The sequence below is a fragment of the Salmo salar genome, chromosome 25 (genome assembly GCF_965601325.2).
Source record: "Salmo salar chromosome 25, fSalSal1, whole genome shotgun sequence".
Taxonomy (NCBI): Eukaryota; Metazoa; Chordata; class Actinopteri; order Salmoniformes; family Salmonidae; genus Salmo; species Salmo salar.
This window is the reverse complement of record NC_138315.1, coordinates 38,512,251-38,533,823: the sequence shown is the minus strand read 5'-3', so window position 1 is coordinate 38,533,823 and position 21,573 is coordinate 38,512,251. Positions and strand designations below refer to the sequence as shown.

The 21,573-nt window shown below is 40.9% G+C and overlaps 1 protein-coding gene and 1 long non-coding RNA gene across 3 annotated transcripts in view; one reads left to right on the top strand and one right to left on the bottom strand.

The window, feature by feature from the left end:
* Positions 1 to 7,870: 7,870 nt before the first annotated feature.
* Positions 7,871 to 16,577, bottom strand: LOC145864078 (uncharacterized). Its single transcript, XR_014382653.1, has 2 exons — positions 16,170 to 16,577; positions 7,871 to 11,829 (listed from the first exon to the last, which is right to left on the bottom strand). It is a non-coding gene; the product is annotated as an uncharacterized LOC145864078 (long non-coding RNA).
* A 100-nt stretch (positions 16,578 to 16,677) lies between these two features.
* The window catches only part of cmss1 (cms1 ribosomal small subunit homolog), an 82,340-nt gene continuing 77,444 nt past the window's right edge, over positions 16,678 to 21,573 (top strand). The window contains exon 1 of one of the 2 annotated variants that reach the window (XM_014174251.3): positions 16,678 to 16,972. In XM_014174251.3, coding sequence (XP_014029726.1) covers positions 16,924 to 16,972 — 49 coding nt within the window. In that variant the 5' untranslated portion in view covers positions 16,678 to 16,923. The remainder of the gene's footprint in view (positions 16,973 to 21,573) is intronic. The other variant, XM_014174250.3, reaches the window with a different exon arrangement.

The following is a 21,573-nucleotide window of genomic DNA, read 5'->3' as shown; positions in this document are numbered from 1 at the left end:
GCACTCCCAGGATTTCTACTTCAACAACAAATGTTGTTTTGGTTCCAAATAATCCATAGTTATATCCAAATACCTCCGTGTTCAGGTCACTATCCAAAGTGTAACGCGCGAGCGCATTTCGTGACAAAAAAATTCTAAATATTCCATTACCGTACTTAGAAGCATGTCAAACGCTGTTTAAAATCAATTTTTATGCTATTTTTCTCATAAAATAGCGATAATATTCCAACCGGGCAACGTTGTATTCATTCAAAGAGTGAAAGAAAAAAAATGGTGAGGTCTACTAATAATATGCATATTCTCGTTTCTGGGCAAGAGTAGTAACCAGTTTAAATCGGGTACGTTTTTTATCCGGCCGTGAAAATACTGCCCCCTATCCCAAACAGGTTAAGTTGCTGCTTGTAGGCGGGAAGTAGGAACAGAGAGACATGATCTGATTGGCCGAAGTGGGGGCGGGGATGTATCATGAATGTTTGTACAGTGGGGGAAAAAAGTATTTGATCCCCTGCTGATTTTGTACGTTTGCCCACTGACAAAGAAATGATCAGTCTATAATTTTAATGGTAGGTTTATTTGAACAGTGAGAGACAGAATAACAACAAAAAAATCCAGAAAAACGCATATCAAAAATGTTATAAAATGATTTGCATTTTAATGAGGGAAATAAGTATTTGACCCCTCTGCAAAACATAACTTAGTACATGGTGGCAAAACCCTTGTTGGCAATCACAGAGGTCAGACGTTTCTTGTAGTTGGCCACCAGGTTTGCACACATCTCAGGAGGGATTTTGTCCCACTCCTCTTTGCTGATCTTCTCCAAGTCATTAAGGTTTCGAGGCTGACGTTTGGGAACTCGAACCTTCAGCTCACTCCACAGATTTTCTATGGGATTAAGGTCTGGAGACTGGCTAGGCCACTCCAGGACCATAATGTGCTTCTTCTTGAGCCACTCCTTTGTTGCCTTGGCCGTGTGTTTTGGGTCATTGCCATGCTGGAATACCCATCCACGACCCATTTTCAATACCCTGGCTGAGGGAAGGATGTTCTCACCCAAGATTTGGCGGTACATGGCCCCGTCCATCGTCCCTTTGATGCGGTGAAGTTGTCCTGTTCCCTTAGCAGAAAAACACCCCCAAAGCATAATGTTTCCACCTCCATGTTTGATGGTGGAGATGGTGTTCTTGGGGTCATAGGCAGCATTCCTCCTCCTCCAAACACGGCGAGTTGAGTTGATGCCAAAGAGCTCCATTTTGGTCTCATCTGACCACAACACTTTCACCAGTTGTCCCCTGAATCATTCAGATGTACATTGGCAAACTTCAGACGGGCATGTATATGTATTCTTGAGCAGGGGGACCTTGCGGGCGCTGCAGGATTTCAGTCCTTCACGGCGTAGTGTGTTACCAATTGTTTTCTTGGTGACTATGGTCCCAGCTGCCTTGAGATCATTGACAAGATCCTCCCGTGTAGTTCTGGGCTGATTCCTCACCGTTCTCATGATCATTGCAACTCCACGAGGTGAGATCTTGCATGGAGCCCCAGGCCGAGGGATATTGATAGTTCTTTTGTGTTTCTTCCATTTGCGAATAATCACACCAAATGTTGTCACCTTCTCACCAAGCTGTTTGGCGATGGTCTTGTAGCCCATTCCAGCCTTGTGTAGGTCTACAATCTTGTCCCTGACATCCTTGGAGAGCTCTTTGGTCTTGGCCATGGTGGAGAGTTTGGAATCTGATTGATTGATTGCTTCTGTGGACAGGTGTCTTTTTTACAGGTAACAAGCTGCGGTTAGGAGCACTCCCTTTAACCTCTTGTCGTTCACCTAGGATAGGGGGCGCTACAGCGATTTTTGAAAAACATTCTTGCCCATTTTAAACGGCCTCCTACTCAAACTCAGAAGCTAGGATATGCATATAATTAATACTTGTGGATAGAAAACACCCTAAAGTTTCTAAAACTGTTTGAATGGTGTCTGTGAGTATAACAGAACTCATATGGCAGTCAAAACCCCGAGACCGATCGTAACAGGAAGTGGAATTCTGAATTGCGGACTCAACTTCATCAGTTTGCCTGTAAATCACACAGTGAGCAATGGTTCATTGAGCACTTCCTATTGCTTCCACTAGATGTCCCCAGTCTTTACAAAGTGATTTGAGCCTTCTACTGTGAAAACTGAATGAATGAGACGCAGTGGAACGTGGTCACACGGAGAGGGCATCACCATTATGACGCCGGCGCCCCTGGCTACCATCCCCTTTCGAAACGTTTTGAAACACAATGCAATCGTCCCCCTTGAATCTTATTGGAGCTCTGGTTGAAAAAGGCCCTAAAGATTTATGTTATACAACGTTTGACATGTTTGAACGAACCTAAATAAATAAAAAAAATTGAATTTTTTCGAAAGTGGAGTCCCGCGCACGACGGAACTTTTGGTGCAGCCTTCAGAACGCGCTAACAAGAACAAGCTATTGGAACATAAAGGATTAACTTTTTCAAACGAAAATACATTTGTTGTGGACCTGGGATTCCTAGAAGTGCTTTCTGATGAAGATAATCAAAGGTAAGGGATTATTGACAATAGTATACAAGACTAGATTTGATATGCGATTGTTCCAAGATGGCGCTGACCTGTAACGGTAGCCTATTTTTCTGAGTATCGCATCCCCTTTTATCGCAAAGTGTGATTACCCAGTAAAGTTATTTTTAAATCTGGCATTACAGGTGCTTTCAAGAGATATTCATCTATAAATCTTAGAATGACAATATTACATTTTAAAAATGTTTTCGAATAGTAATTTAGTAAATTGTAGCGCTGTTTCACCGGATGCATTTGAGGGAAAATAGTTAGTCAACGTTACGCGCCCATGTAAAATGCAGTTTTTATATATAAATATGAACTTTATCGAACAAAAGAATGCATGTATTGTGTAACATGATGTCCTAGGGGTGTCATCTGATGGAGATTGTCAAAGGTTAGTGCTGCATTTAGCTGTTTTTTGGTTATTTGTGATGCATGTGGTTGGTCGGAAAATGGCTATGTGGCTACTTTTACGATATACTACTCTTAACATAATCTAATGTTTTGCTTTTGCTGTAAAGCCTTTTTGAAATCGGACAACGTGGTTCGATTCAGGAGAGGTGTATCTATAAAACGATATAACATAGTCCTATTTTGAAAAAAAAATATATATTAAATTTCGTTATGCTAATGGCCGTCCCGTATGCCCGACCAGGGGTTAAGAGTGTGCTCCTAATCTCAGCTCGTTACCTGTATAAAAGACACCTGGGAGCCAGAAATCTTTCTGATTGATAGGGGGTCAAATAGTTATTTCCCTCATTAAAATGCAAATCAATTTATAACATTTTTGACATGTGTTTTTCAGCATATTTTTGTTGTTATTCTGTCTCTCACTGTTCAAATAAACCTACCATTAAAATTATAGACTGATCCTTTCTTTATCAGTGGGCAAACGTACAAAATCAGCACGGGATCAAATACTTTTTTCCCACACTGTATATACATGGACTAGCACATTGCTTCCTCTTGTGGGGCAGGATACATGTTGGTGAAATTTTGAAACAATTGTTTTAAACATGATTGGTTGAAATCACCCACGACAATAGAGATTGCTTTTGGGTTAGCGAATTCATGCTGGCTAATGATCTTGAACATTTCGCTGAGTGTCGCCCTGGTGTTTGCTTGTGGTGGTATGTACACAGTTGTGATAATAACACATGAATTCCCTCGGCATATAGTGGGGTTGGATTTTAGCATCAGATACTCCCGTTCGGTTTACAGGAGCTCAAGATGTTTTCAACTTCGGTACACTGGGAATTGTTGATGAGAAAACATGTGCCTCCATCACCAAAAAGTTTGGATGTCAAATATTTGCATGGAAAGAGAAGCCAGCCATACAGCGCGGCTGAAACTTGATATAATAATAACACAATTAACTTGCAGCTTTATTGACCTCCGTCAAGCAAACACTCACAGTGCCAATCCCAATAACCTCCAGTCTGAATAGATGCCAGGGGATTGTTTTCTAAATGATACTTGATGGATTGCTGCAGAAATGATGATTAATAAGGAAGATTATGAAGCTATTCTCTGTCTTGGTGTTGTACTGGGGGCAGGGGGTCCTGTGTTGCCATGGTATTATCATCCTCATTTGCATATGTCACTAAGGATGTTATTGCACGAGCTGTGAGAAGCTGAAATGCCAATAGAAGGGCTATTGTGTGTTCTTTCATATTTGAAGGTTTGGTAAGAAATAGAAACACCATGCTTTGAGGATATGGCAATATTGGACATAGAGAGAATGAGGAAAATAATAGATTAAAAATTGAGAAACCATACGGACATTATAGAATATAGTTTTGAAAGAGTAGCCAATTGGTACACCAGTCCCGTTCATTTCAACACCATCAGCATTTATTTACTTCCTGTTTATTTCCTGACCTGTGGGTGTGTCATTAAATGCCACGTGGAGAACAATCTCTCACCTGAAAGGAGCAGTACACATCAGCCCCCTCTCACCCGAGAGTCTCACTGTGTGTACGTATAACCTGACACAGGTGTTCTGATTCAGGTGTCACCTTGGCATTGTTCGTGTCACTCAGAGCACAGCTGAGATGAAGGCTCTTTGGTCTTTAGCGATATCACTTCCTCATTTAATGACGGCCAGCGATGTATTCTAATCAGAAAAGGGAGCAAAATATCACTGGCACTCTGATCATGTTTTTGAAAGGTCTTTGCTCACCTCTCTAAATTGTATTGTCAACAAGCAACCCTAAATACACCTGAACACTCACACACAAACATACTAGAGGTTGACCGATTAATCGGAATGGCCGATTTCAGGTTTTCATAACAATCGGCATTTTTGGACACCGATTATGGCCGATTACATTGCACTCCACGAGGAGATTGCGTGGCAGGCTGACTACCTGTTATGCAAGTGCAGCAAGGAGCCAAGGTTAGTTGCTAACTAGCATTAAACTTATCTTATAAAAAACAATCAATCTTATCATAATCACTAGTTAACAACACATGGTTGATGATATTACTAGTTTATCTAGCTTGTCCTGTGTTGCATATAATCGATGCGGTGCCTGTTAATTTATCATTGAATCACAGCCTACTTCGCCAAACGGGTGATGATTTAACAAACGCATTCGCGAAAAAAGCACTGTCGTTGCACCAATGTGTACCTAACCATAAACATCAATGCCTTTCTTAAAATCAATACAAGTATATATTTTTAAACCTGCATATTTAGTTAATATTGCCTGCTAACATGAATTTCTTTTAACTAGGGAAATTGTGCAGCAGTTTGGGCTACCTGGCTCGTTGCGAACTGTGTGAAGACCATTTCTTCCTAACAAAGACCGTAATTAATTTGCCAGAATTGTACATAATTATGACATAATATTGAAGGTTGTGCAATGTAACAGCAATATTTAGTCTCAGGGATGCCACCCGTTAGATAAAATATGAAACGTATTTCACTGAAAGAATAAACGTTTTGTTTTTGAAATGATAGTTTCCGGATTTGACCATATTAATGACCTAAGGCTCATATTTCTGTGTGTTATTATGTTATAATTAAGTCTATGATTTGATAGAGCAGTCTGACTGAGCAGTGGTAGGCACCAGCACGCTCGTAAGCGTTCATTCAAACAGCACTTTCGTGCGTTTTCCAGCAGCCCTTCGCAATGCTTCAAGCATTGCGCTGTTTATGACTTCAAGCCTATCAACTCCCAAGATTAGGCTGGTGTAACCGATGTGAAATGGCTAGCTAGTTAGCGGGGTGCGCGCTAATAGCGTTTCAAACGTCACTCGCTCTGAGACTTGGAGTAGTTGTTCCCCTTGCTCTACATGGGTAACACTGCTTCGAGGGTGGCTGTTGTCAATGTGTTCCTGGTTCGAGCCCAGGTAGGAGCGAGGAGAGGGACGGAAGATATACTGTTACAAGGCTCATATTTCTGTGTGTTATTATATTATAATTAAGTCTATGATTTGATATTTGATAGAGCAGTCTGACTGAGCGGTGGTAGGCAGCAGCAGGCTTGTAAGCATTCATTCAGACAGCACTTTCCTGCATTTGCCAGCAGCTCTTTGCTGAGCGTCAAGCGCTGCGCTGTTTATGACTTCAAGCCTATCAACTGCCGAGATTAGGCTGGCAAAACTATAGTGCCTATAAGAACATCCAATAGTCAAAGGTATATGAAATACAAATGGTATAGAGAGAAATAGTCCTATAATTCCTATAATAACTACAACCTAAAACTTCTTACCTGGGAATATTGAAGACTCGTGTTAAAAGGAACCACCAGCTTTCATATGTTCTCATGTTCTGAGCAAGGAACTTAAACGTTAGCTTTTTTACATGGAAAATATTGCACTTTTACTTTCTTCTCCAACACTTTGTTTTTGCATTATTTAAACCAAATTGAACATGTTCCATTATTTATTTGAGACTAAATAGATTTTATTGATGTATTATATTAAGTTAAAATAAAAGTGTTCATTCAGTATTGTTGTAATTGTCATTATTACAAATATATATATAAAAATCGGCCGATTAATTTTTTGGTCCTCCAATAACCGGCATCGAAAAATCATAAATCGGTCTACCTCTAAAACATACACACACACACACACACACACACACACACACACACACACACACACACACACACACACACACACACACACACACACACACACACACACCACACACACACACACACACACACACACACACACACACACACACACACACACACACACACACTGTATGATAATGTGAATGGCTGGAAAACCCATGGAAGATGGAACCTTTATTAAAATACATTTATTCTATACTCATTTCCTTCTATAATATCTAATACCTTACTACATAGTGAATGTAGCCTCAAAGTAAATCAACCCAGTTTGCAGTGAATAGATTGCAGTCAAAAGGCTGTAAGACCTGAAGTGTTGACCAATGAGTTCCAGCCCTGATTGCTGCGCTGACCTGTCCCATGTGCTTAAACATTTGATGAGGCTGACAGGAACTGCACACAAATGCATACAGGCAAAACGCACATGCACACATGTAAGCATGCAAACACACACACACAGGTCAGGTACTGCAATCCATTGGAATAGCAGAATGATCGAATAGCAGAGTACCACTGAGTCCCCCAAGACAAAAGAACATAAACTACAACACACGATGAATGAAACAACAATAAAGATCCCTGCCAAGTCTTTAAAATGCAGCTCGGCTACTTGCGGGTTAAGCCCAACCAGATGCTCATGAATGCAGCTTGGCTACTTGCGGGTTAAGCCCAACCAGATGCTCATGAATGCAGCTCGGCTACTTGCGGGTTAAGCCCAACCAGATGCTCATGAATGCAGCTCGGCTACTTGCGGGTTAAGCCCAACCAGATGCTCATGAATGCAGCTCGGCTACTTGCGGGTTAAGCCCAACCAGATGCTCATGAATGCAGCTCGGCTACTTGCGGGTTAAGCCCAACCAGATGCTCATGAATGCAAGGTGCAAGCTCAAGGTCACTTCCAGTTTGTTTGTTCTTCCTCAGACACAGCTGTCCAATCAAAGATGTCATTGCTGACCCCTGACCTCTCCAAAGCTAGTAGGCCTGAAGTGACCAGGGCGTAATGTGGTAAGCCAGAGTAATTGCCTGACCACATAACAGTGAACAGTTTGGAACCGTAGAATTTAAAATTAGCATTCTTATGGGACTATTTCATATGAAATATCAAACGAGAGAGCTAAGAGGTATGTATCAGATGCTCAACATGCTTTTCTCACACCTACTGTAATGGTCTGGCCCTAAACCACACAAAAACAACACTAGACACTATGGAACACAAAGCTTTTACTATCTAATCCTGGAATATACAAGGTCTGAGTTCATCTGCCTTTGGCCTAAAGAGCAGGAACCCAGACTTCAAAGAAATTGAAAATACAGACATTGTCATCCTACAAGAAACATGGTATAAAGGAGACGGACCCACTGGTTGCCCTCTATGTTCCAGAGAGCTGGTAGTCCCATTCACATTTTACATTTTAGTCATTTAGCAGACGCTCTTATCCAGAGCGACTTACAGTAGTGAATTTCATTTTCATTTCATGCATTTAAAAAAAAAAATGTTGTACTGGCCCCCCGTGGGAATCGAACCCACAACCCTGGCGTTGCACACACCATGCTCTACCAACTGAGCCACAGGGAAGGTTCACCAAACTACCAGGTGTGAAACAGGGAAGAGACTCAGGGGGTTATGCTAATTTGGTATAGAGCAGACCTAACCCACTCTATTAAATTAGTCAAAACAGGAACATTTTACATCTGGCTAGAAATTAATAAGGAAATTATCTCAACAGAGAAAAATGTCCTCATGTGTGCAACCTATATTCCCCCAATAGAATACCCATACTTTAACGATGACAGCTTCTCCATCCTAGAGGAGGAATCAACCATTTCCAAGCCCAGGGACATGTACTAGTCTGTGGCAACCTAAATGCCAGAACTGGACAAGAACCTGACACCCTCAGCAAACAGGGGGACAAGCACCTACCTGGAAGTGATAGCATTCCCTCCCCCATATGCCCCCCTAGACACAACTACGACAACATAAAAGGTTCACAACTTCTGCAACTCTGTCGGACGCTGGGTATGTACATAGTCAATGTTAGGCTTAGAGGGGACTCCTATGGTAGGTACACATATAGCTCATCTCTTGGCAGAAGTACTGTAGACTACCTTATCACTGACCTCAACCCAGACTATCTTAGTCTGGGTTGAGTGTTCACAGTCAGTCCACCGACACCCCTATCAGATCACAGCAAAATCACACTCAACTTGAACAGAGCTTTGCTTAATCATGAGGCATCAAAGACAAAGGAGCTGAATAATAAGAAATGCTATAGATGGAAGGAAAATAGTGTGGAAATCTACCAAAAAAGAAATACATTTGTAAACTTGGCAGTAGAAAACCTAAACAGTATATTTGACCGCTCAAAAAAATTCAAACAGAAAACCAAAGAAAATTTTGAACAATGACAAATGGTTCGATGAAGAGTGCAAAAACCTAAGAAAGAAATTGAGAAACCTGTCCAACCAAAAACATAGACCCAGAAAACCTGAGTCTACATCTTCACTATGGTGAATCACTAAAACAATACAGAAATACACTACGGAAAAAGAAGGAACAGCACATCAGAAATCAGCTCAATGTAATTCAAGAATCCATAGAATCTAACCACTTCTGGGAAAATTGGAACACACTAAACAAACAACAACACGAAAAGATGTTATCTATCCAAAACAGAGATGTATGGGTAAACCACTTCTCCAGTATTTTTGGGTCTATAACAAAGAACAAACAGCAAAAACATATACATGATCAAATTCAAATCTTAGAATCTACTATTAAAGACTACCAGAACCCACTGGATTCTCCAATTACATTAGACCTGGGCCCTGACCAAAATAATGGTGCTCCAAAAAAGGTCCAGTAACCTGGACCACGAATGCAAATTCCAACTAGACACCGTTGCCCTAGAGCACACAAAAAACTATACATACCTCGGCCTAAACATCAGTGCCACAGGTAACTTCCACAAAGCTGTGAGCGATATGAGAGACAAGGCAAGAAGGGCCTTCTATGCCATCAAAGGGAACATAAAATTTGACATAACAATTAGGATCTGGCTAAAAATACTTGAATCAGTTATAGAACCCATTGTCCTTCATGGTTGTGAGTGGGTTGCACATTTTGGGGAATATTCAGAGGTGGAAACTTTCCGTGGGAATTAACGGGAATATATGCAAATTATTATAAATACCATTTAAATGTAGATGTTTTTTGCATTGGATATATTTACCATATCATATTGAGACAGAAACATACACATTTTACCTTATCATAAGTACACATAATTGCAAATGATTAAATCCTTCCAAAAGAAATTAAAAAACGAATTGAGCTTTAATTAAATGAGTTGACTCTTCACATGGGATGGTTTCACTGAACAACAAAAGGGAATATTGAATGATCCCTAACGATCCATCGCATCTCCCAAAAACGTTTTCAACATGGATCTAAAATAAAATGATAAAATGATAGTCAAAGATGTGGTCATCTTCCTCTCAGGCTTCCATGTCTTCTCCCTGGACCTCCTCAATGTCCACCTCTTGAACATCAGACTCTGAGGCCTCATCTTCACTGTCACTTTCTAACCTTGAGGATGAGGATGGCTCGTTGTAAAGCTCTAAAAGCCTCAAATTTGCCCGGATGGCCACCAAATTTTAACCATTGTATTGGTCAGCCTGTTGCGTGCTTCTGTGTGTGTGTTCCGAAACAAGGACCAGTTGCGCTCTGAGGTGGCTGATGTTGGTGGTATTTGGAGGATGATGGAGGCAACAGGGGAAAGAGCCTCAGATCAACAAAGTCCCTTCCACCAGGTGGCCAAGGTGGTGAGACACGGTAGTGATGACACCATAGGCCTTGTTGATCTCTGCTCTTGCCAGCATACTTGGGGTCCAACATGTACGATGCTGCATGTATGGGCTTCAGGCAGAAGTCTTCACACTTTTTGATGCATTTCAGAACTGCAGTTTCCTCTGCTTGGAGCAAGCAGAGTCTGAACATCAGACAATATGACATTGTCTTCCTCAATCTGGCTATGGCTACTGATATAGGTTTCAGGAGGTTCAGGCTGCTTACCACTCTCTCTCAAAATACATAATCCAGAAGGATCCTCTTGATGGGGCTGTCCATATCAGCAGACTGTGATATGGTCGTTTCTTGGAGAGATTCCTTCCCCACCAGGAGACTGTCAAACATGATGACAACACCACCCCAACAGGTGTTGCTGGGCAGCTTCAATGTGGTGCTATTATTCTTCTCACTTTGCTTGGTGAGGTAGATTGCTGCTTTAACTTGATGACCCTTCACATACTTAACCATTTCCTTGGTTTTCTTGTAGTGTATCCATTGTTTTCAGTGCCATGGTGTCCTTGAGGAGCAGATTCAATTAATGAGCAGCACAGCCAAAGGGTGTGATGTGAGGGTAGGACTCCTCCACTTTAGACCAAGCAGCCTTCATGTTCACAGCATTGTCTGTCACCAGTGCAAATACATTCTGTAGTCCAAGGTCATTGATGACTGGCGTCAGCTCATCTGCAATGTAGAGACCGTTGTGTCTGTTGTCCCTTGTGTCTGTGCTCTTGCAGAATACTGGTTGAGGGGTGGAGATGATTTAGTTAATTATTCCTTGCCCACGAATATTCGACCACCCATCAGAGATTATTGCAATACAGTCTGCTTTCTCTATGATTGGCTTGACCTTCACTTGAACTGTGTTGAACTCTGCATCCAGCAAATGAGTAGATAAATCATGTCTGGTTGGAGGGGTGTATGCTGTGTGAAGAACATTCAGAAATCTCTTCCAATACACATTGCCTGTGAGCATCAGAGGTGAACCAGTTGCATACACAGCTCGAGCAAGACATTCATAATCATTTCTTTGACTACGTTCCTCCATTGACTGAAAAAACTTCTGATTCCAGGAGGACCATGAGCTGTTGCTGTTGATAAGGTGTCCGATTCATCATTTTCACCTTGAATAGAAGTAGAGGGACTTTTGTCAGAGGTTGCTTGTTGTGAGCGCTGAGGGAACTTTATGCACTTGGCCAGAGGATTCTGCATCTTTGTTGCATTATTCACATATGATTTGGCACAGTATTTGCAAATGTACACAGCTTTTCCTTCTGCATTAGCTTCAGTAAATTGTAGATAGTGCCTGTGCCATTTTCCTGTAAAGATTAGAAAAAATCTGTAAAAAATTGATATAATACAATCCCATGTACAGATAAATAGTTCATCATTTCGATTCAACAACTCCTTTGTAAGATACATGTTTTAAAATGAAACATGTATAGAAACAGGTGAATTAACCCTCCTCAGGCTCAAGTAAGCTAAAACCCACATGGTAGCAAAAACTAACTAGCAGAAATGTAGAAGTTAGAAATGATTTAAACATACTTTGCTGTAGGCTACCATTTACTAGTTAACAAAACATCATGCATGTCATATAAAATAATCACCCCACCCAGTATTGTAATCAAAACGTACCAGAATGCATGTAGTCCTTTGCTCAGACAGTGTAGTAGTGTGGGCTCAATAGCATCTCATTAGTGTACAAGATCTTGAGAATCAGCTGTACATGTGATGGAAGAATGCACTGAGCATGCAGAGGGTTGGAATTCCATTGAATTGGGGATAGTTTAACCAAAATATGCCACAAGACCTAGAACTGCCTTATGTGTATCCCACAAAAAGGGTTCATTGTTATGAGCTAACGTTTTTGATGAATTTAAGCAAATGCGCACATTGCCCACAATATGAGGTGGAACCTGAGATGCACTTCCTAGCCTCCTGCCAAATGTATGACCATATTAGAGACACATATTTCCCTCAGATTACACAGACCCACAAAGAATTTTAAAACAAATCCAATTTTGATCAACTCCCATATCTATTGGGTGAAATACCACCGTGTGCAATCACAGCAGCAAGATTTGTGACCTGTTGCCACAAGAAAAGGGCAACCAGTGAAGAACAAACACCATTGTAAATACAACCCATATTTATTTATTTTCTCTTTTGTACTTTAACTATTTGCACATCATTACAACACCGTATATATATATACACATAATATGACATTTGGAACTTTTGTAAGTGTAATGTTTACTGTAAAATTTGTATTGTTTTTTTTCACAAAGTGTTTATTATCTATTTCACTTGCTTTGGCAATGTAAACATATGTTTCACATGTCAATAAAGCCATTCGAATTGAGTGAGAGAAAGAGTGAGTGTGAACGAGTGTCACTTGACTGAGTACGAGTGTCTCAATGCTACAGTCAGGAGAACAAGCAGAGAAACAAACAAACAAACAAACAAGAGACAAGAGTAAACACTAATCTCCCTCATTAAAAACCTAGTGTATGGTGCTACACACATGGAAATGCTACTGAAATTGATTTTGTTGCGATTCTCATTCCATTTGTGAGGAGGGGATTATCACTTTGTGTGTAGAGGCTCAGTGAAAGGAAGAAAATAGTATGGGAGGGAGGGTGAGGGACAAAAATGGAGTTGGAAGGTCAGAGAGAAAATCAGAATAGGGAGTGTTATAAGTTCTGGGAGAGAAAAACAAGAGAGAGAGAGACATTTGTGGGCACACAGTAATTAGCACTGAACGATTTCAGTGCTAATTAGACTTCTCTCTCTCGCTCCTTCCCCTCTGTTGTTCTCTCTTAGTGCTCAGTGGAGAAATGGCCAGCATCAGAGGACGATATTCCAAAAATAACACGTCTCCTTGTGATCATTAAAAAGGGAAAGTGAGGAACAGCTGCATCCAACAAAATCAACACATTAACACAGACGCACCGCAGTCTGCAATCACACACAGGTCCACAGACACAGCTGCTAAAGCGCCTAGTCTTAAAGACTTTCATTCTCTATCTCTCCCTCACAAAAACAAGCTTTCAGGAGAAAGTCTGGTGATCTTTTTGATTCCCAGTTTCTTATTGATTTTCTCTGTATCAGGAGAGTCATCTGCTCATGTTTTGGCAAGAGTCTGTTTCTATCTCTTCTCATATGAGTTAACATATGTTTTCTTCAAAAGAAATCATATCAGCTGTTGTGCCTAACAATAGGAATGGCTGATGAACTTTGCAAGAAAAGTAGATTTCCCTATTGTTCCCAGTGGCAGAGAGCAGGATTGTTCCTTTTCACACACACACACATAGTAACTAGAAGCTGTAGATTTATTGTACCTCACTAGCACACAGCCAACACTCCCAGAGAGGAGCAGAGCTGAGGCAGACGTCTGTCTCTTTCTAGGGATGATAGACCAGTTAATTACATGTGGAGCTGCCATTTACGGCCCATTGTCTCATCTGAATGTTGGCTGCACTCAGCGCAATGTGTTCACTTTGTCCTTCCTTTCTTTCACTTACCTATTTTCTTCATCTCTGCTTTCTGGGAGTACCACAGCACAGCCATCCTGACTCTGTATAATTTCCTCAGTAATCAGCCTGTTCTCTCTACTTGGTGGCGAAGCTTTAATCAAACGTCTCGCAGCCTCTCCCAGCCAGAAAATGTGTTTTTCCGACAGAAACACACAATTACTCCCGGAAGACTTGTCTCTCCCCCCTCCCTCCCTCCCCCCTCCCTCCCCCACACCTCTCTTCCACAGCTGCAGAAAGGAGGGCACCAATCCAATCACATCCTCCTTTTTCTTCTTGTCTTTCCCCCCTTTCTTTCTTTCTCTCTGTGTGTAAAACTAATGAGAAGGCCCATCTCTGTGATGATGACAGAACAGAGTGTGTAATGTAAACTGCAGAGAAAGACACCCCAGGGAACAGGCCGCTGCAGCCCAACGCCCTGAGGAGGCATTACCTCTGATGATGATGACTAATGCATGTGTAGTGGTATTGTACTCTTCTGTAATTGCCTCTGTCATCTCCCAAAGGTCAGAAAGTGGAGCTGTATTATGCAAAGACTCCCCTTTGCCTCTTGACGCATAATTAAATTGGAGTTTGAGATATAGTTCCACTGCATGTGAAACAAAAGCCACTATCTCTACTTAGCTTATGAAGTAGGCCTATAGGAGGCCACCCTGGGACAATGTGTTCTGATTAGGACAACCACCTTTTCAACTGGGCATTTTGCTCAAAACCTCCACCTAGAGAGTAAAAAATTCACCCAGACATAGATTATACATTGATTGTACAAAACATTCTGGATTAAATACAGAATAGAATAGGTTTAGCAATATGGCCTATTTTAGAATCAGAGTGTGAAATAGTTATACACTTGCCTCCAACATGTAGGCTCAGCTTTCCCAAATAGTCCCATTACAAGTCAGAATGATGAACAAACTTAATTTCAATTTACTTTACCTGTTGTCCATCAATTTTGTCCCTGTCGGAGGTAATCTGATACAGACTATACACAGGGAAGTGATATGAACATGACCTTCAGTATGCTGGCCTGCATATCAGTTTGTATTTGCGTTTTATTGTCAATATTGATACAATTCGCATGTGACAAACACTTGCAAGATATGGCCGAGCCTAACCGAATCACAAACCAAATGACAAACACTTTCAGGTGATTGCAAGGAAATGTGCTACGGTCAACTTAGTTCGGTTACATTAGGTTATTGTTTACATATTGTGCATCACGTAACAGTGCAGCAAAAAGTCGAGTAAACAACACTTTCCTGTGGATACCCCTTCTCCACCTTCTACCGCCAAAAGGACCAATAGCATGCGGCCAACAACCAGTAAAGTAAGTGTAAATATCATGTTATTCAAATTCTGGCTTGTAGAGACTATTGCATCTTTTTAGGTCAACTTCGGTTTGACTGAAAATCCATGGAGTAACCATGGTAGCAGTCTGATGTTTAGGCAAGCCTAGATAGGGTGTGTCGTTTTAAGAGTTTGAAACGCACTCTATCTCCTCAGCCCTCAAATTAAGTAGACACTTCTGATGACGTATCATGACGTATCATGACGTCTGATGAGTTTACACTTGCAGGGCGAGGGGCGAGGGAGGAAGGAATGAATTTTAAATGGACCACCCTTGCCAGGAAATTCATCACTTGTTCATCCCACGATGATTGTGTTTTCAGCCACCGGTAGAGCTACATTTTTACATTTACATTTTAGTCATTTAGCAGACGCTCTTATCCAGAGCGACTTACAGTAGTGAATGCATACATTACATACATTTTTATTTTATTTTTTTCTGTGCTGGCCCCCCGTGGGAATCGAACCCACAACCCTGGCGTTGCAAACACCATGCTCTACCAACTGAGCTACAGGGAAGGCCATATGAGCTACAGTGCAATTGTGATTGCATGCCTACTTATATTACCTACATAATTATTAATATACGCCTACTCTATCATAGCTAGCAAATGAATTAGCTAACTAACATTAGCCTGCCTAGCTACTTCTGAAGAAGGAACATTTTTTATTCTACAATTTCCAAAAACGAACCAAACAAAAACATTATTACTTTTATGAGACGTGTTTGTGCATTAGTAGCACAATTTAACTTATTTACATTCGTTTTTACTTACACTTTTATGTTGACTCCATATTGACAGTTGAGGTTTTAGGTTTTGGAGGACTTTTCTTAGCGGATGTACAATCATCGTGAATTGAAATATGGGGCATTTCAGGCCTGAAGCAAACAGAATTGTACACTCGCAAACTCCATTAAAAGGGAGGGCTGAGGGGTTTACGTTGTAAACTTCCCTTGCTTGGCTAAACGTTTGGACCGACGACAAATATGGCCGCGAGGATTCCCCCAAGGGCATAGGGCTGTCTACTTCGAATTTGAAACGCTGCCAATAAAGTCTGAATAGAATAGGACTCAAGATGCAGATTCCCCATAAAAGACAATCAGAAATACATTCTCTCTCAATAACATAGCTTACGTTACATTTTAAAACATTTTAATTTATACATAAACTTGTCATGACATGTGCCGTGCGTTAATTATGCACATTTATCTTGAATCTGTAGATTTTAATGTTAAAATACAAATATTTGAGCTACGTTATATACCGCAATGTCACACACCGTATCTCAGCGGTTTAGCAATTCTTTATTGTAGCCCTTCTTGAAACATTTACACAATAACAGATGCCACTTTGGTGACTGTTTCTTTTGCAGGGGCTTTGTCAGTGTAGACTTAACCTAACGTAGTAAGTGTAGAGTTGATGGCTTGTCCATAATGTACCAGTAACACTTCCGTTGAAACTGTTCACAAATGTCATGCGATTGTGAACAACCAGAAGCCACAGCGCAGCGGTAGTTTTGGATTTGAAGATGGGGGACGATTTAGGTGATGACTGGTGGGAACAAAAGGGCAATTCGGGTAAGTTATAATATTTCTAACAGCTGGAAGTATGTGTGCCTTTGGCAGAGCAAGATACCGTCTCATAGCTGTCATTGCACTGGGTGTTTTTTAAATATCTGTAGGACAGCTAACATAGATAGCTAGTAGCTAGCTAACGAGACTCCCATGCTTGGCTATTCTGTCCATGTTTAGCTGAAGGCCTTCAAAGCAATTGCTCAACTGTCCTCTTCCGAGCACGTTTCGTGTATTTTAATATTATGCCTGCGCTGTGTTCGTTCATAAAGTTGAGCTAGTTAGCCAATGCAACATGCGTGTATGTTCTGTTTTACACGTGTGTCTAGCCGATGGAGTTCATACCGAGGTGGATTGTGGTAGTTGATGTTCGACGCGTTTTTAGACCTGTACCACCGCTCTCGATAGTTTTCTATTTCCAAAACTAAAATATGTTACGAACAGAGTGGACTAAGTTTTGTAGACTCTGCCCTTTGCAAAAGTAAAAATAAATGCGTTTGAGTACAAGGGCGAATTGTTATTACACACGCGCAGTTCAAAGAAGGCGTTCCCTAACAGAAATATCTAAATAATGGTAGAACTTGCCAATATATATTTTTTTATAACCAAGCACGACCTAGCGAGATCCTATTGGCGGTTCTAGCATCGTCAGCATATTTTCCTTATGGAACGCCTACTCTTTGTGTGTGTGTTTGTGTGTGTGTGTGTGTGTGTGTGTGTGTGTGTGTAATAACTCAGTTCGCCTTTGCACTCCTAAACAATGCAAACGTTTTATTTTTTTTATCGCCAAGGTTAAAGTTTACAAACATTAGTACACTCTGTTCATAACAGATTCTAGTTTTGGAAACAGAACTGTGTTGAGATCAAATGTTTCACGATGAGAACATTTGGGGAATGTCGGCCAAAATCCATCTCGTTCAATCTTCTCCCACTGCCCGCCAGTGGGTTTGTGGAAACACTAAGCGGATGCTTCACATTTAAAAATCCAGTGAAATATCTGTTTCGTTGTTCTATCTGTGCCAATGTCCTGCTTGGCTCTGCCCACCACCTTACTTGCTCTGCGGACTATGATTAATTTGCTCCCATCGGAAACGACAGGCTGTGGTCTATCTTGGGTTAGTTATAAAATATGTTAGATAGTGTGTATATATATAGATAGGTATGTTAGATAGTTAGCTAACGTTAGTTGGCTACTCAAACTTGCCAGTCAGTATATTAACTATCTGCTATCTAACTAACTACTCAATGTTTATTGACTTGATTATTCACATCATTCTTAGCTAAGTGGTGTAGTCGTTGTGCGTTTCAATGGACATTGTTAATTTGGCTATCTGCTCCGATTTCAGAGCACTCTCGCGCAGAACAACTGATGAATTTACAAACGCTCAACACCCGTTGAATATGGCCGGTGTCAGTAAACATGTGCAAAAAAAAGTGTAATTAAATTGTTGCCAGCAGCACAGTTACAGTCACCAACGCTCTGGATACCATGAAAACAGCCTAACCAGCTCTGCTAGGGCGTGTAAAATGGTCAGAGTGAGGTGTTCTCTCATTTGTGTCTGGAAGTAGCTAGCCAACGTTAGCCAGTTAGCTTGTGTGCTTGACTGCCGTTGAACGCTTGGATCAACCCTACTCCTCGGCCAAAGAGTCTGAACGCTCCGAGAACGAAACACTCTGAATTTACGAACGATGATCCACCAGATTTTTACCTTGTCAGCTTGGGGATTCGATCCTGCAAACCTTTCGGTTACTGGCCCAACACTCTAACCACTAGGCTACCTGCCGTATTTACAGCCCTTTCAAATTAACCTTTGTGAACAGCTGTGTTAATAATTTCAAGTAATAATGGACCTAATTGGTTCCAACATTTTAAATAGACCTCAGGAGGAATACCGTCACAACCAGGTGATTTGCCTTTATTCATGTTATCCAATGCCCTTGAGTTCATGGAGAGAGATTTGGCCTCCCAGCAGGCCGGCTTCCTCACTTGAGAGAAAACAAGTTAATATATCTTGTAAAAAGGATCTGGCTTCTTGTGGATTGACAATCAGATGTGTACAATTCTTTATAGAAACAAAATAATCTTTGGTTGATTAATTTAGGTTCTGATAGTAATTCACCTGATTCAGATTCAATAGCTGCGATATCTGCTAATTGATCATTACTGCTAAGCTTGTTAGCCAGTAGTCGACTGGGTCTATTACCATGGAAGTAATGGTTGGATCTAATTCGATGGATGGCAAGTTCTGCTCTCAATCTTATCAATAGATTTAGTTCTGTCTTGACTACCTGGTCTCAAAAAAAGTGTTTATTGAGAACGCTCTAACATCGTTAATACCTTTTGCCATTCTGATATCTAATTGTGATTTATTCAGCCCAGATGCAAATGCAGTTGCATCGTTTTTAACAAAACATTTAATGGCGTCCCTTGAAATCCGAGGATCATTGACTGAGTTTTTGCTAATCATTATCAATTAATTCAATTCAGTTTCAAATTGTTCACATAAAGTAGGATTTTGTAGGCTCTGATCAGGCCCTACACCCAAACAAGGGCACTGCGTTCATCCACCTCTGGCCTGCTCGCCTCCCTACCTCTGAGGAAGCGCAGTTCCCGCTCAGCCCAGTCAAAACTGTTCGCTGCTCTGTCACCCCAATGGTGGAACAAGCTCCCTCACGACGCCAGGACAGCGGAGTCAATCACCACCTTCCGGAGACACCTGAAACCCCACCTCTTTAAGGAATACCTAGGATAGGATAAAGTAATCCTTCTAACCCCCCCCCCCCCCCTTAAAAGATTTAGATGCACTATTGTAAAGTGGTTGTTCCACTGGATATCATAAGGTGAATCCACCAATTTGTAAGTCGCTCTGGATAAGAGCGTCTGCTAAATGACTTAAATGTAAATGTAAATGTAAATAAAAATCTTTGCCTGAACCAGAGAGAACTCTAATCCACTCTCTGTACTTGATATCATGTGCCAAAGACACTGGCCTTTCTGCCATCTTCAAATATGAATATTCTATCATGAATGTTAATGAGCTTGAAGAGAACAGAGGATTTGGTCCTGATTATATCACCCTCACAGCTGTCCTCCAATCACAATAATTATTCAAATATTTGAACTTTTATCTCCACAGAACGTGTTGGTATCCGGTTGCTATGCAACCATATTGTTTGTCCAGATGAAACCATTCTGTCAAAAGTTGCTAGCTCACATCCACATTCTCAAACTAAATACATACTGCAGTTCCAACCACAAAACGTCAAAATACAACAACTTGCCTAACTAACAGCAAAATTATTGTTTTTGACTTTGTTATAAATTTTAATTATATTTTTGAGGCTCCACATGTTGTCATGGAAAATATGAATGTTATTTCCAAAACCAATGAGCATCTCTGCTGTAAATCCAGCACATATTGAATGTTGAGATTGACGAAAGGCCAGTCTCTTTGGCAATGACAGAGTGGTAAAGAATGGAATGTTAGCTAAAGAGACTGGTACTCGGACTATAGTCTCAGTCGGTAATAATAAGGAATTCCTCTTGACTACGCCCCAAAATTGGGGAAAACCAACATTCTTTCCCGTTGACCTCCCGTTGTAAAAGAGGCAACTTTGTCGTAGATTTTTTGTTATACTGAAATAACAAAACATCCCGAAAAGCTGCTGTGGTGTTCAATGTACATGTAGCCAGGTCAAATCCCAACCTATGGTTTGCAATAATACCACGTAGAGAAATCGAGCCTGCGATAAGAGCCCTGTGGCTTCAGGCTATTCGGCATGGGAGAGTGGGAAATATGGGGACACGGTGTCGAAGTAGGCTACACGTAGACATGGGTGTGGAAGACATTTGAACTTCTTTGGTACAGTCCGTTTGTAACTACACTCACTAATTGTAGCTGTATAGTCTTTGTTTGTGTTGTTGGTCTTGGCTAGCTTAACCTTTTCACATGTGAGTTCCAAATATCTCTAACGGTCGCCCCAGCGTGAGTTGTTTTATGCGCAGGATGTCAGAATGCACTCACTGTTCCAAAATGTGATTGTTACCCAACAGGACAGTTAACACTCGCTGCCTGCTAATTATCTATAGCTGTGTTTTACATTTTTCAATTTCAACTTATTTTCTAACAACAGTTTGAATTGAGGTGTGTTCCGCTTCCTTATTAATTCACATAGAAGTATCCTATTTCAGTGTTGCGGACGATTTATGTTTGAAGCTTTACTGAGCCGGACAAACTTCTCTCTTCCACGAGAGCCCAAGCAGTTCACCAATGTTTCGGCAGACATTTGCGCAGTCCTGCAGGAATTGGCACATTTTCTGGCTAGTGCCTTCCTTGTTGTTTTCCTTACAAATAATAACTTTGGACATGTGTGCGTTCCTATTTTTTATTTATTTTATTTAACCTTTTATTTAACTAGGCAAGTCAGTTAAGAACAAATTCTTATTTACAATGACAGCCTACCAAAAGGCAAAAGGCCTCCTGCGGGGATGGGGGCTGGGATTAAGAATATAGGACAAAACAAACATCACGACAAGAGACTACACTACATAAAGAGAGACCTAAGACCACAACATAGCAGCAACGCATGACAACACATCATGGTAG